We start from the raw sequence: 17234 nt of genomic DNA on the forward strand, positions 1-17234 counted from the left end.
TGTCGGACTTGCATTGTCTTATTTATTTAATGTAACACGACGTTTCGGTTGGTAAGTATCTCCAACTGGAGATAAGTGGAGATACTTACCAACCGAAACGTCGTGTTACATTAAATAAATAAGACAATGCAAGTCCGACAAGATGTTTTCACTGTACCATTGTCTACCACCTTCAAAAACACAGAATATGTGGTTACTACATGATGGGGCACCACCACATGTTAGACGAAAAGTTCATAAACGTCTAAATAACAAATTTGTAAGTGTATCATCATGGAGCACTAAATAGTCCGAAAGAACTTCAAGAGCGTATTAAAAATTCTTGTAATTTAATCCGTGGACACCAGGATTTTGTTTTCAAAGCTTGTAGTAAGAGCCGTAGATTCGCTGAGCAAGATTGCGTGTTAATCAAACAAATGGAGACACTTTTGAATAATTTTTGTAAAAACGGTACCACTTCTTATATATAGGTGATTTTTGTTATATTATCTTTTTGACGAGTTCTATACAGTGCTAAAATAAAGGACTCAACTTTGAAAACATAATTTAAAAAAAAATTAAATAAAAAGTCAATAATAATCCTAGGAGGGGAGAGACCTTTAATGTAGATATTACAAATCCTTGAGTTTGATATATTTTTTAATAACAGCATTGTAATTTTAGCCCCATTAACAGCATCAAATAAAAAAATTATCTCGTTGAGGAAGCATTTGCAGAATCATGTGTAGTGGGCATTTTCGACTCTTTCTACAGAATATGAAGTGAAATTTTTGTCCCATACCTCGCGAAGCACCCTGTATATTTTATAAAAATAATATAATTCAATTTCTTTATTGCAGGCACCTACCTCAGGCCCAAACAACGCAGTGCGCGGTCAGATGCCTCTTCGGCAACGCATCAAAAAGGTCACCATGCGAGACCTGCAGTTCCTCTTCGAGTCGGAAAAGGATCTGGCAAAAAGCAAACTGCTGTACAAGGCGTACCTTAAGTGATACCGAGCTTACGCGTGGTGTGCGAGTACGGGCGCCGTCGCCGTTAGCGTCGTTGTGATATTTGTTGCTTGTTGGCGGGGGGGCCGACAGTTCTAAGAGCTGAACAGACCGCTGTTCGAAGTCCTGAGAATTGGGACGAGGTAATGGGTATATAATTGCGGTTGCCAAGGTTCGGAAGATGGGCAAGGGAATAGAGAAAGAGTTATTAAATAATGAAAGTGACATAGAAATTGTGAACGTCTCTAAAAATATACAGTTTTAAAGTAAAATTCTGATGTTGATGAAGCATAGGCCATAATCTTGTATTTGTCTTGTATCTTCACATATTTTTTTAAATTTTGCAATATACTTATGTATTAACGGAATATTTCTTTTACAGTTGCCATTACACTGCAAAACCAAATGTTTAAAAAAATATAAGATCGAAATTAGATAATTCCAAAAATAAATTTATCTTTTATATTCTGCACATTAAAGTTTATTATTAAATTAGTTTAATTTTTGTTTGGCCTCTGCCTTTCTTGAAATCTGATTTGATTGTTAGCAGTTTGAAGAAGCTGTAAATATCTTTTTAATAAGAAAACTTACCTATTTGTCTAATATACACTATCGACAAAAGTAGAGAAACTTCTAAAAATTGGGTTTAATTTTAATATGCCGAGAGTAATGCAGTTCTATACATAACGAAAATCAAAGATTTTATTTAAAGAAACAAAATACTATAGGAACAAAAATAGAGAAACCATTTTTTTTTACTAAATATTTCAACATAATACTTATTTTTTAAACTAATAAAATTAATGTGGGTAGAGTATTCCTTATTGACAATAACCTCGTGACATCGGTTTGGCATGGATTTCAAAAGCTTTATAATGGTTTTTTCTCCAATAGAATTCCAGAATTCTTGCTTAACTTTTATTAGATCATTTGTATTGCTGATCTGATATCTTATAGGCCGGTCTAGTTCCTCCCAGAGGGATTCCATAGGGTTAAGATCGGGATTGTGTGCAGGAAAGTTCATAGCCCTAATCTTTTCTGATAAAAACTATTATAAGATCCATAATACTCTTAATAACATGTAATAGTCCTATACCGTACCCAGAAAAGCCACTTCATATCACGCAGGATCCACCACCATGCCTTACTATTAGGCGATGTATCCACGATATTCCATCAGACCCAAAACCCTAATCCAGTTATTGGTCGTCCAATGCAAATATTTTTTCGCAAAGTTGAATCGGGCCTTCTGTTTCTTCTTACTGATTAGCAGGTTTTTAACGAATTTTCTACTAAATAATCCTGCTTTCCTTAGACATTTTTGTTGGTCTTAGAACTGACATTATCACTAGGCAATTCACTTAAAATTTTATTTGCGGATTTGTGTGGACCATACTGGGCAATTTTCTTGATGATGAATGATCATTTCAATTTTTTTGGTTGTATTTCTCGGGCGACCACTTTTTGAATGCTCTTTAACGAAATTCGCAATTTAAAATTAGAAATTGTGTTGCTTATGTCCACTTGTTGTACACCACTCTTGGGTGCATCAACTATTTGTGTACGAAAATCTTCCGCGAGGCATATTCACTAAAAAACTACAGATCTCACGTAAAGGGAAATAAATATTAACATTGGTTAATCCTTATGTGAGTTTCTCTTATGTCCTAGCTTAAATATTTGGATTCATACTATAAATAAACAACTGATAAAAGGAAAATGGAATGTGATGGAAAAAAACGCCGTTAAGAGTTGTAAGAGCGACAATATTTTTAGGAAATAGTAATTTAAATACCGGTTTTTACAATATAAGGAATTTTAAAAAGTTTCACTACTTTTGTCCGATAATGCATATAACTTTCTAGCATTTTACTGATTACTAGTTATTATTTCACCATATTTTCGAAATGCTCCAGGACAAAAATAAAAGTTGGGGTCAGAATTCCCTCTAATACAAAAAGTCCACATAAATAGCTTATCTCTTTTGAGTTATGAAGCCTTTATGATTTCAAGAAGAAAAAAGTTAGTCCATTACGCCAAAGTATGCTCTTTTCGCAGTCTGTTTAACTGGGATATGGCCAAAGCCACCCCTATGACACCTTGTTACATAATTCTGGAATCAATTCGAAGTAATTCAAGAACTTTGTGGAACAGGTGTATCTATAATTTGGGTCTATTAATATTACTTCCCTAAAATGCTTTTTTTTTTTTAATTTTGGAAGGAGTCAGATTAAATACTGGTATATAGTTATATATCTGTACCCCAGAGCCACACTATGCCAAGTCCAAAAACCTAATTTTGCAGGAGGCGCATTTGAAGTTTTTAAATGATGTATTAATATTATAACTACTTTGTTTATTAGGGAATTTTTGTGAATTTGGTGTAATCGTATTCTTTAATAGTGTACTTTATAAGAACCTAAAGCTTTTGAAAATTAGTAGTTAATTTTTCTCAAAAATGGACCTCCAATAAATAAATATTATAACTGGACTTGAAATATTTTAAAATATTAATGTTGTTTTATATTTTTACCTTGATACTAAAAAATAAGTCACTAGAGTCAAACCGTTTATTTTTCCACCTTAAAAATAAAATAAAAAACACACTTAAAACAGTTTTTGGTGAGTATTCGCAATAGCTGAGTATTAACAATAAGAATAGAAAAGTAGTGTGTATTTATGAACATAGGAATAACGATTTTTTTAAAATTATTGGCACTTATTTTAATAGAACAATAGTAGCTTTAAGAGGTACATTGTTTCAAAATTACTTTGGCAACTTTATAGGAACTACATAAAATCAGCATACATACGTACTACAACTGAAACCAAAAATTTAATCTTCTGATTCGTTCGAACCATGTTGTAAATTTTTATAAAAATCGTGAAATCTGGTAGGTACCCATTGAAGCAGTTTCTGGAGGTGAGTGTATTTTTTGGTCGATATTGGCTTGGATCCAGTTCTTATTGCTGAAATACCTCCTGCATCTGCAATGGTATTTAACCGTCTGGTTTTTCTGTTTAAATCAACGTTCAAGAAATTTTCTTCGTCAAAATTGGTTTTGTAAAATAGTACACCAGGGCTATCTCTTCGAACCTGTAATTGGACTGAATTTGAAATAAAAAAATCCATTCCATTTTCAGATTTTTAGTTTGCAACATAAGGAGCTGCCCTGCCCTCATAAAATTGTTTAAAATTTTTAAAATCGACTACTTCCATGTTAACAACATTTAACTTTTTCTTCAAGCCGCACAAGCGAACCATTTGCTGCCAGTCCCAGGGAGTCATTATTTCAAACTGTGTTTTTTTTCTCTCTCTTTCAATCAACGCATGGTCTCCATCTGCTTCGAGATGGGTGTGACCTCTTGCAAGATATTTGTGGTTAATTATTTTAATATTGGGCTTGAGATGTAGTATCCAAAAATAGGTCATAACCATGATTAAGTTACGATTCTGACTAGGGCAATTATCAGACCATATTGTGACTTCTTGGGTCTGGTCAGTTATATTTTCGATAGCTCATTGCCACCTCTTCCGGATATACTTTCGTCCCACATTAGACAAAATGCATTTTCAGCAGCTGAGTCATGAATTATTAAATTGTACGTCCCTAACTTTAACGAGTAAAAACTTTGGCTATTATGTAGGTCCGGAGTTGGAAGGCACTTTTGGAGATCGATCATCACAACCTTTTCAGTATTATTTTCCCTAGCTCTTATTTTATCAGTCTTCTTAAGGCTATATCTATTGCCAGAATCTTTTAAATGGTCTTTATATTTGGTTTGAATTATTTGCCTTTGTTCTGCACTTGCCTCTTGCAGTTGTAATTTAAATCTGTCGCAAATATCACATGTGTCAGGACTCTTAAAAGCATAATTAAATTCATAGTTAAATATTTCGGCGTAAAGCCATTCTTTTGCTATATTATCTATTTTCAGATTTTTGCAGTCTTGGTAAAGAGCATACATTCGTGATATATTTAGGTGATTGCCCAAGTATTGTTTTTTCTCGACTATAATGTGACTCATGAACAGGAAATTTCGAGATATGATCTCTTACACTATTTCGCTTCCGGTATTTTGTTTACGGGGGTGTGCTTACCCCTTTTGTCTGGTGTGAGTATTCCGCCTTCTTTATTTTTTGCAGACAACTACTTTTGAACCGTTCACTTCAAAATGATATTTGTTCATGTGCTTTCTTTGACCGCTTCTCTGTCCTGTCCTTTCCCGCACTCTTTGTATTGGTACTTGTTCAACATGCGACGCAATGAACTGTCTTCTGGTTTCAAAATTCCTTTTAGAATTCCAAAACTCGGTATGGATATTCTGTCTTTTTTGTTCAGAAATTTTTGTCTTGCATTTCAGCTTACAACTATAACTGCATGAAAGTTTTATTGCCTTCCCCTTAACAAGTCTGTTGCTTTCTGTAACATATTCAAGTCCAGCATGCTTTGCAGTTTTCTTTGTATTTTTCTTCCACAGCTCGGGGTTACTACGCCTCTTTCTTCCCTTTCGTCGATTGCCCGCTTCCTCCCCACTAGAATCAGATTTACTTTCAGACTCATCATTTTCATTCACTGCCCTCTCGTATATGGGATCAGCTACATCATCATCACTGTCAAAATCCATTAAGGTTTGGTCGTTTTCGGAAATGTCGCGTGAAGATCCTTGGAAGGGATGGTCAGCAGTAATATGTGAGTTTTCTCCTAATGTAGACAAAACCTCATTAGGATCATTTTTTGAAGTATGATTATTTATTTCTTTTCTATTGCCAATACCATCATTTAAAATTTCCTCGGATACGTCTGGGGATTCACAAAAAATTTGTCGAACAGTTGTAGAAGGCAACTTTTTAGAAACTTGACGAATTGGCGAAAGTTCCTCAGACATCAATCTTATAGAAGTTTGAACGGGGTTGGAACAAAAATTATTCTCGGGAAGATGGATTGATTTTCACTCGTTGAATGATTGAATGAGTTTAACGTAGTTCCTAGATCTTGGCTATTTTGGTTGTCCAAAGCTAAAACTAAAAGGAATTATTGAAGATATTTTAGAAATGATTTCTCCATTTTGTATAACTAATACCATCGTTTAAAGTTATCTCGGATTCTTCTGAGGATTAAAAAAAAAAATTGAATTTTTTTAGAAAGCAACTTTTCAGGTACTTGACGCATTGTGGGAATCTCTTCAATCAGGCGTCAATGTCATAGAAGGTTCAACAGGATTGAAACGAAAATGATCCCCAGAGGTTTTTTGATTTTTACTAGCTGATTTAAAAAACGTAGTTTATGGCTATTTGGGGGTTCTAATGCTAAAACAAAAAGGAATCATTGTAAATATGTTAAAAATGGTATAATTGTGGAACGATAACTCGTATAAATGACTATCAATACGTCTATTTATAATTTTAATTTGCTAACAATTTTTATTCAAGAAAACAAAATACATAAAATTCCTTAACTTAAAAAATGCCAAGTCGCTTCTTTAGGTAGTATTTAAATATGCTAAGTCCACCCTAACGTATTAAAATGATAAGAATATACCCCTAATAAAGAAAAAAAATTAAAAACTGGAGTTCTAAAATACTACTAAAGGAATATAGTTACTTACTGTTTTCTCTTTCCAGTTATTGGGTATTTTTTGCACTTGTAAATTCACTAAACTTTTCCTTATTACCATCTAACAGTTCAAAGATTTTTTTGTTCTCTCCGACATTTTATAACATTTATATTTTTACAAAATTTGCGTTTGTTATAAGGCACCTTAACCGGCTGTAACGAGTGATCACACCAAACTATAATAATATTATTTGTGGTTATGAAAGCCGGTTATTTGACGGACTCGCGGACTTGTCATATGCGCAGCTGTAATCAAATTTAAGGCAAACTAAGCTTACTGGACTTGGCTTATATATGCTCTTGATAAATGATGGACTTGACATTATTCTTCCTAGGCTAGGCTACTATCTTTTGAACTAGCGTATATATTGAAGCGGAAATATTTGCAATGTATTTGGGACCGCAATATAGTGACATGGCATATTTAACTCATTGTTGCCAATTTTGGACTTGGCATAGTTTGGCTCTGGGGTACAGATATATTACTAATATTGGCACATTTAAGTTTTTAGTTAAATAATAAATAGGATTATAGATGAGAGAGAAGAAACTGTTTAATTCTAAACACACATGGTGATAATGCATCAGATTGCGGAACCTTCAGATCAAGTTTTAAAATGATCTTTTTTTGCTTTTTTGCGTTAGCAAAAAAACTGTGGTTTTACAATTTTAAAAAATATCAAAGTTTTCGTTTCTTCTTTGATGGTATATTCGACCTTTTCATTTAATATTTTAAAAACTCCTTGCAGCCTTAATGTTTTTTTCAATGGTTAGTGTTCTACAAGGAAATCTTGGACGAAAATGTGTAATTTGATCTTTTTTGTGGAAAATTAAGGTAACGAGATTCTCTACAATTCCAAAGTCAAAGTTACATGGTCCCAAAGTTATAAAAGAGTTAACATTACAAAATATGATATACCAAAAAGCTCTTTCACCAACCATCCAAATTCACCACAAATGAGTAATTTAAATGTTATAAGAAAAAATACTACCAAAAACAAATTATTTTGAGGACTTTGACATCCTTAAGTTTATTCCCAATATTTCTAGAGCTTGATACTTTACTAAGATAAATTAGCATCATTCACTTACATTATCTTGTTAAAATTTTTTTATGTCTCTAAATTTGTCGACAAATTTCTTTTGTTTTCTCATTTAGCTAATAATGACGGATAATATTGTCCAGTAAATCTTCTGTCCCTTTTCTAAGTCACCAATGAAGATAATTACAAGTCTTTTTGTATTCTCTGGAGCCCGAAAGTTCTGACTTCTGTTTCGTTTCGATAGTGCAATGGTCTATTTATGCTTCTAAGTAAATAAATCTGCAAAGAAAAAGTTCTGGGTTTCAAACGCATACAGTCCCAGTAAGTCGTAGAATAGACCACACGGTTGCGTTTGTTTTTAGCAGAGAGAACACGCGGCACCCATCACGCGGATATTTTTTCCATTCCCAATGTAACACTTTAGTGAGGGTACCTTTTTAAGCTCCCTGTAGCCTCAACTATTTCGCGCGATTTTAACCTTCGTTCACTTAATACCAATCGTGCATTTTTTAATGTAAATAGACAACTTTTGGGGCATCTACTTCTACCGGACATCCTGAACGATGTTCATCTGCTGTTGATGTACAACCACGTTTACATTATTCAGTTACCGATTTATAAACTGTTACAATACAGTGCTCGATATACGATGAACTGCGAATACAACTTTGAAATACTACTTATAAACTGAAATAAGACTTTTTCAGATACTTTCAATATCCCTGTATAAATGACCCCTAAAAACCCTTATTTTAGTTTGATATCCATAATAAAGATTGAAAAAACCTGTTCTCATTTGATCTCTTCAAACAAAAATATGTGAAGTAATTGACGTTAAGATTTAATTAAGTTTTTCAGACAAAAGTAGATATGATGGGGAAATAAATGCAAAAATTTATCATAAATTTTAAAATAAAATGAAAAAGTTACACATTGTTCCTCAAATTGTCAATTTACAGATTGGTCTAACCCAATGGCTCTGCTAAAAAAAAGGGCAACAAAAGAATCTTTCTTCTCCACTGAATAAAAAAGATTTAAAAAACATTTACAGATTTAGGCTTATTTATTTGAAATAGATACATAATATTATTAATAAAAACAATTTCTATGTCCAACTTAATCTACCAATTAAACTCATTCCTTTGTCGAACTTGGTACTGCATAGAAGAATTCCAATTGGTGCTCTTCTCCAAAAAAATATGGTACAGAACGTTAGGTTATGAAAAGTAGGAGAAATCTAGACATAATTGGTGAGTGAAAGGATTATTGTTATGAAAATTTGATGAACTATTTGCCTTATGTACTATTCTTATATATTTCAATTGTAGTGTCCAGTTAATTTGAGTCGAGTAAAAATTAGATATTCTTTTTGTTTGTTGTGATAACTTCTTAATTAAGCTTTTCACATAATATAAAATATGGATCCAAACAATAACTGATATTAAATTTAGGGTTACCTATTAAAACTGAACTTAACGGTCAATAAGTAAAATAACTTGATATAATAAATATGACTGCGTATTTTGCACAAAATGTGAAAACCCCTGCTTGTTTTTTTGAGGAAAAAATCAAAATAATATTTTTGTTACGCAAGTTAGTACTTTTGTACAGGTGGTGTAAATAGACAGGTTGTTAAATAAAGTAGGAAATTTTTTGTATTTATTAATGGTGTTAAATTTTACAATAAGGCAGATAAGTTATGAAAAAAATATTCTGACTTTTAGTTTGTGGTATTATATTATGGTCTTGAAATGAATAAATTTTGCAATAAAGTCGATGATAGGGTTGCTACGAAAATTTAAAACAATCGCTATATTAGACAAATCTAAGTATCTGGTAAAGGTCATAACAGAAACAATTAGTAAAAAAGTAATTGTCATATCTGGTATTTAATTATGGAACGTATTTGTTTTAAATATTAAAATTTTATTATTTGTTTTATTTTCTTAGGAAGATCAAAATTAATGAAAGTAAAAGAAAGAAGAAATATGACAGTTCCATGATTGATCTTTTAGAGATGACATTGAAAATATATTTTGTTATTAGACTAGAAAGTACTATAGAAAGTTACAAAAAAAAATTTAATGCATTGAACCGGTGTTCAGACGCGTAGGCACATTGCGGGTATAAAAAAGGTTTATTTCATAAGAAAAAAAGAGACTTAACTAGGTTTAAAAATATACACACTAGGGAGTTATCATTAATTTATATAAATGATTTAAACTTTATTTTACCTCAAACATTTTTTTTTTAATAGAAATTAATGTGGTTAGTTTTTCCCTTTACCGGACGCAACTTCCCCCGTTTTCAGATAGTTTTTCATGTTTATTATGTTGATCTGAAATAGGCTTACAAATTTTGATTTTTATCTTTTAAAAAAAAAACTTGAGGTTTAGTAAAAAATGATTTGGCTCTACCAAAAGTTATTTATTATTTGTATATTTTTCAATACAGATAAAATTATTTTAAAACATAAGACGTATATAAAAAAATAATAATTTTACATTCAAAATAAAAGAAATGTGACAGACTTGCAAAATTGTAAAACTGCAAGTTTTGACAAGTGCAAAATTTGAAAAACTTGTAAGTTAAAAGACTAGGAAAATTATTTGGTACACAAATGATATCAGTAGTCTTTTTGGGCAGCGTCCTCATACGCAATGTCAAGAAATTCGGTACATTTCAAATGATACTATCGGGTGCATTAATCACACCCAATATTTTAGCGTCGTCTTCCTAAAATCTCTCTGCATAAGAAGCAAAAAATTGATTTGTGTGAGATTAATCCTTTACTAGTTGGTGTTTCATTATTTGTTTTCTTTAAATTCTCTTATTTTTTTAAACTGGCCTCTTTTCTATTTATCATTTTTATCTTTATAATATTTTCTTCATGTCTCAGAGAATATGGTACTTGGAAGGGTTGCTTTTTGGATAGGTATGTTTATCAAGGCACTTATTTCTGAAGTAGGAAGTTTCTTCAAGTTTGACGAATTATTATTGCCAGTAATTTCAACGATTCTTTATGGCTTTCAGAGGTATTGTTTATGTTGGTGTCTTTTTTTTTTTTTTTAGAAATTCAACAATTTTCTTGTTTTTATTTATGATAGTCCCTTTATTGCTGATATAGGACTACTGATTATAAAACGGACTTCATTGGTGTCTTTATTAGAATTTTCAATAGTTAGTAATATCCGTGATACTATCTTTATTGGTATTATTGATGTTCTTATTGGGACTTTTAGGATTTCGTCGATATATCGATATATGGATATATATCAATATACAGGGTCTTTCACAACTATGGAATCAAACTTCTAGGGATTTATCAGTGCAAACAATTTGAATATAGCGACCCATTCCCGGAAAAGTGTCACTATGGCACTACGACTCTAAGACGCGTTAAAATTTAGAAAAACGATGAATTGCATAATAGGATTTAATTCCTTTAATGTTTGCCTTTTGTACATGATATTACAACAATTGTTCAAAATTTTTACCTTTAAGCTTACCTTTAACCTGAATTCACTGATTTAAACAACCCATATTATTTCGGCAAACTTAGCTAAAAATTTGATAGTCTTCATGAATGATTTCAAATGCTGCTATAATTCGTCCAAATAGGTCTTGTTCTATTTCTGGAGTTTTGTAGACCAAAGAGTTTACATGTCCCCACAGAAAAAAATCTAGCGACATTAAATCGGATGACCTAGGAAGCCAAGAAACTAGCTCCACGTCTGCTAATCCAACGATGCCCAAACCAAATCCTGAGCCAAAATCTCACGTCAGCCGGCGCTTCATCATGCTGAAACCACATTTGCTGTCGAACATTTATTGGAACATTTTCAATAAGTTCTGAAAGAAGTTCCAAGAAACGCCGATAAACAGGTCCTGTTAACCGTTCCGGTAGAAGGTATGGCCCAATAAAATAATCATCAACAATGCCTGCCCATAAGCCACAGCGTAAAAAAATTGGTTGTGCAACGATTTAATGAAGAAGACATTGACAAAATTAAACTCTAAGATAGATGATAATCGGCTGCAGTCAATCCTTGAACTTTCTGGAAGTGGTAAGGATAAAGTTGTTGGTCGATATGGAATGCAGCTACAAAAAACAATCTGTGTTATCTTTTTAAAGATAACAACACACAAGCGCCGGGAAATTGTTTAAAATCATCAGACATTGACATTCACATTTTGAACATTGTGATGATATCATGTACAAAAATTAAATGCATTAAATTCTATTTAGACGTACTGAGACTTTTCCAGACATGGGTTTTTTCTCACTAGCGGCAAAGCAGATTAAAACCGTTAAATTTTATTTTTCGCTGCCGTTTTTAATTTAATAGAAGTTCTTCGATCCCTTGGGCCCCAAAATTTTACCGGATTTTGGAAAAAGACAGAATTCCGATTCATCTGTATTGAAAATCCTATTCTCATTTAACATAATATCCAGAAGATTATTGACTTCTTGGTAATATCTTTGCTTTCGAAGCCATAACCTAATGCTTTCTTCAGTCACAACTGCTCGTGCTTTCAAACTTTCAATCTGAAGATATTTCTGGGTGCCTTTTCAGAAAATTCTGATACCATTTCTCAGCCGGTCTTCCATTTTTCAATAGGTGTTCTATTTTTGCATCTTTTAATATTTTTGTTTCTAATTAATCTAAGGTAATTTTTTTATATAGGGGCTCCACTTTTGGCATGAGCCATTTGACATTTTCTGCTCTGTAAATTTTCCTTGAACCTTGTTGTGGAGAGTGCTTTTGAAATACTGTACAATACAGCAGCTGCTCTTACACAGACATTATCTTCCTTTACAGCAATTATTAGGTATAGATTGCCCAGCAGCATCTCGGTAATATTTAAATAAATTTCTTTTTTGACCTTTATATTTTTTATTCCGGCAAAGAATCAAGCTTTGCACGCCAGTTCATGTTTCTTGGTTTCTCTAAGAGACCAAACGAAAACAAAAACAAAGGTAAGGACACAAAGTCACGGTCTCATCCAATCTATATAATTTCTTTAAAAAAGCTTAAAAGCTACACGTGTTTCACTCCTGTCGGGAGTTGATTACAACAGGAGTTGTAATGTGATCTGTGTAGGTCTAGGCCTGATGATGCTCCGACAGGAGCGAAACACGTGTAGCTTTTAAGCTTTTTTAAAGAAATTATATAGATTGGATGAGACCGTGACTTTGTGTCCTTACCTTTGTTTTTATTATTATTATTATTATTATTATTATTAAAACAAATTTACTGGTTTTCGGACGCTCCGAAAAGAAATTTTACCGGTTAGCCAGACAGCAAATTTTTAATTGAAAATGGGAAAAAAGTTAAGCTTTTAGGATCTTTTACTTTTTTTTAGTATGCAATGAAGCTAAAATAATAGACAAATTCTTATTCTACATCAATACTCACTAAATTGTAAGCAGTAGACCACTTTAATTTAAACTAAAAACATTCAAAAAAAGGTGCAACGTAAAGGGTTGATAATCAACTAGTTCTGTCAAGTTTGTTGTCTGCCGCCAGGTGGCGCTGACTTTTAATATAGGAAGAGTTACTGGGGCAAACCTCGTTACAAGCTATTTGACTATTTTCGATCCCGATTTTCTTGATTTTGATTTTTTACGACGACGGTTTTTAATCAAAATGTCCGAAAATTGGTACTGTCCGGCTAAAAGGCTCATTCACCCTATGTGCATAACATGTTATATAAGCTACAGATTTACTTAAACCCAAAATCAACATTAAATTACTTAGAATATTAAATATTTCTGCAATCAAACTTACAAACTGTTTAGATTCTTATAATTTTTTCTTTCCAAGGACTAGCCAAACACACAAACACAGCCTTGGAAAAAAATTATTTTTATTAATAGACGTTTAAAAATGCCACATTGATCAAAAAACTTAAAAATATAAATTCGAGGCTGCACGTTGCCGAATAGAATAGTTTTTGGCGATCTGATATTCGTTCGGCCGCTTTGGACTTCCCCGGTCCTCGTATTGATTTTGCGACGGTACCGCTACTTTTAATTTTTGAGTCCTTTCACTTACCGAAATTCTAGCATCCTAAAATATATTAAAGTCATATATTACGCTCTTCACATGGTGAAATTTTTTTAACACATATTTAAAAAAATTTTATTGGGAGGTCTCTTAAAATATCTTGTTAGCCTCTTTGGTCAAATAAACATAATGTTTTAAAGAATAAAATTATTCCTCATGGACACATAAACACAAATTTCAACATTTAACTTCCTGTTTCCACTTTTTTTGTCTGGACCTGAGCCTGGATATAGTAAGGAAGGCCTGTCGACAGTAGTACCTCTAATACTGTTTTCAATTTCATGAATTTTTAATAAAAAATAATTTAAAGAAATGTTCTTATGAAACCTACAAAATTTTAGAAATGATTTGTACTGCTCCAATGCAACTTGTGAGCTTGAAAGATATTTTTTAAACCAGAGGAACCTTGAAGAATATCCTGTTCTTCAAAGCCATGTTTTCTAAAATCTTAAAAGTTGCTTAAAATTCAGGATAATAGATTTCTTATTGTGGATAATAGATTCTATATGTGGTCCGTTCTAAATGAAAAGAGTTTTATATTACAGGTGTGGAAAGTAAGTCGGTATATTTTCAGATAGTTTTCTTTCTTGGTAAAGGCTTTCTGGATAACCCATATTTTTATTCTGAATCTACAACAGCATCTCAAGTTGTCCCATATCTTGCTTTAATTTGTAATGTGTGAAAAAGTTACAAACGATATAATTAATTTTTCTTCATGTAGGATAAATCTCGTTCATCGTTCAAACTATGTATTTAAAGGTAATTGAAATATTAATCATTTGTCACTATTTTTTTGTTAAAATTCTTAGACAACCCCACAATAATTAAAAAGTTTTCTATATGATGTTACTTTTACAATTGGTTTCTAAGCAATTATTTTATGTAACCCTATCAGACGACCAAATAATCGATTTTTTTAATTGTCCTGCCAATTTATTGATCTCTAGGTACGAAATATGTTACACAACATTTCTCAATAATAATAAGATGCATAGTTCTCGACCATATTGCTTTTTTAGGACAAAAAGAAACTTGTAAATATTATTATGCTGAAAAATCAAGTGTTTTCTTTTTTTAACGCAAGGTGTAAATATTCGTCGAATTTTCTATATTTTGAAGAGTCATTTTCTTTATAAGAAAATGTTTTTATAGATATGGATATATGTTAATATTATGAAGGTAAAAAATCATGATGTAACGTGCATGCGAGGTTAAGTTTGTTGGTAGTGTAATTTTGTTTGTCGAGTGCCCTCAGGTGTTTCTCATTCTTTTTTGTATATTATTAATTAACTTAATTTTTTAATGCGGGTTTATTGAATCATTTTATATAATTGTATTAAACGCTTTTTTATTTATATCATATTATTGCACAAAAAGTTGGTTATTTACATTTTCAAACAAACGAGTCCCTCTCTGCACGTTATTAAGAAAAAAACGTGTAAAAAGATATTTTGTAAGTAGATGTAAAGTTTTGTTTTGTAATATGTACGATAGACGATAACTATATATAGTTTTTTGTTATAGATTTAATATTTAATATAATAAAATACCCTTGAAAATTACTAGTTTTTTGTTCGACTGTATGTTACAGATACTGTTGTTAGCAAAATTTCAGATGTGCCCTTTCTTAAAATTCGTATAAGATCATATTTAATTTACGAAATAATTGAATTTTTGTTTTATATTAAAAAATTAAGCCAAAAATGTTATTTTGGGGCGCATCCGTAATTTTGCTGATAACATGATACCAATAATTTGTTCCGTTTTGTTCGGAGTATTTGTATTTATTTTGTAACCCTTGAAACGTTCCATATCTATTTTTATTAAATTGTTTTTATAAAAAAGGATATAGTGTCTTGTTTATTATTGTTCGGCCTGACATTTCGTATTTGAAATTACTTATACTCAACAAAATAAAAAAAAGTATTTTTGAATCTGTTGAATCTTCTAATTTAGCCCACAAATTATACAGAGCAAGAAGTTCTATATTAACAAAACATACCTAAAATAGTTTACCATGAAACTGATATGTTGGTAATTTGAAACCTTTGCTTTTTTCTCGAAAAGTGCAGTTTATTATTATTAAGATCTTATTAATAATATATGTATACATATAAGAAACAAAATTGAAAGCCGCGGATTCTGATCGGGTAATTAATTAAGGTTAATCTTGATACAGATTTGTTCTGTCTATCTGGTCATCTTTGAGAATCAATTGATGAATCGATCAAATATTCATTCATCATTTATACTGACTTTCAAAAACCTTTAAATCTGATAAACCATTATGCACTTTTGAAAAATTGAGTTAATTACTTCACTGACATACATGTTATAGGGTGGCATTTGTTGAGCACTGAAAGCTATATTAAAGCCATATTTTAGCGAGTAAGCGCCTTACTCCGTTTTCTTACAATATCTTAAGCGTTACGTCATCATCATTTTTGCGCTCGAATGACGTCATGTCTAACAGCTGTCAGAGTCTAAACATTTGCTAGGTTGATATGGGTATTAAATTCATTTTCAAAACAAATTTTATCTATGAGAAAAAAATTAATATGAACTGAGACGAGACTGATACAAAACATGTGCGACCACCATCGGGATATCGTCGTGTTCATTTTGCTGCTTTTAGAAGAACAAATTATCGAAAGCATTGTTTTAGCGTTTTTTTTTTATTACTAGGAAGAGAATGTCTTCATCTACAATACCTATTTCTGGAATCAGCCCTAATGTCCAGAGCAAATCATTTCAGATCCATATATAGGGAAGACTGGATAAATTTATATCTAGATATAGACTTTTACATGTTATTTCGAATGGAAAAACGATCATTCTATAAACTATTAGAAATTGTAATGTGTCCTGACGTAGCAAAAGTGTATAAGGGTGGAGAATTGCCTGTGGGACCTGAAAAGAGTCTTCCAATCACCCTGTGGTGGCTTGGAAAGGGAGATACATTAACTTCAATTTCTGATCGGTTTGATGTAGCTTTTTCCACAGCTCATCACTATGCTAATATATTATTAGAAAGGCTTGTGGGTTTATTACCAAAATTTATTTCATGGTCGAATGAAGAAGAGTGCTTGGCCATTGAACAACAATTTAGGGAAATTTGTGGTTATCCAGGTATTAATATATGGTTTTTAATAACTGATTTTGCATTGGGTTTTTTTACATTATTTTATCACCTTTTTTATTATATTTTTTAAATGGGTGATTGGAGCTATTGATGGCTGCAATATAAATTTCAAGGCTCCCCTGAAACAGCGAGATAGCTATATTGATAAAAATTCAAACCATAGCATAAAGATGCAAGCTGTTGTTACTGCTAAAAGGATATTTACAAATATAAATGTTGGATTTCCGGGTTCAGTTCATGACTCTAGGGTACATTGCCAGCTGTAATATTTACAAAAAAATGATGTATTTTGGTTGTGTAATATTTCATTTAAATTTTATGTTACTTAATTCTTTTAGATTTTTAATAATAGTCAGTTCTTTCAAACACAA

General features: G+C 31.7%; 1 protein-coding gene across 8 annotated transcripts in view; it reads left to right on the top strand.

Moving 5' to 3' along the window:
• Positions 1 to 15283, top strand: part of LOC126750113 (transcription initiation factor TFIID subunit 4) — a 64144-nt gene extending 48861 nt beyond the window's left edge. For all 8 annotated transcript variants that reach the window (XM_050459630.1, XM_050459635.1, XM_050459625.1 and 5 more), the window contains one exon: positions 840 to 15283. In XM_050459630.1, coding sequence (XP_050315587.1) covers positions 840 to 992 — 153 coding nt within the window. In that variant the 3' untranslated portion in view covers positions 993 to 15283. The remainder of the gene's footprint in view (positions 1 to 839) is intronic.
• The last annotated feature ends 1951 nt before the right edge of the window (positions 15284 to 17234 follow it).

Source organism: Anthonomus grandis, chromosome 1 (assembly GCF_022605725.1).
Source record: "Anthonomus grandis grandis chromosome 1, icAntGran1.3, whole genome shotgun sequence".
NCBI lineage: Eukaryota > Metazoa > Arthropoda > Insecta > Coleoptera > Curculionidae > Anthonomus > Anthonomus grandis.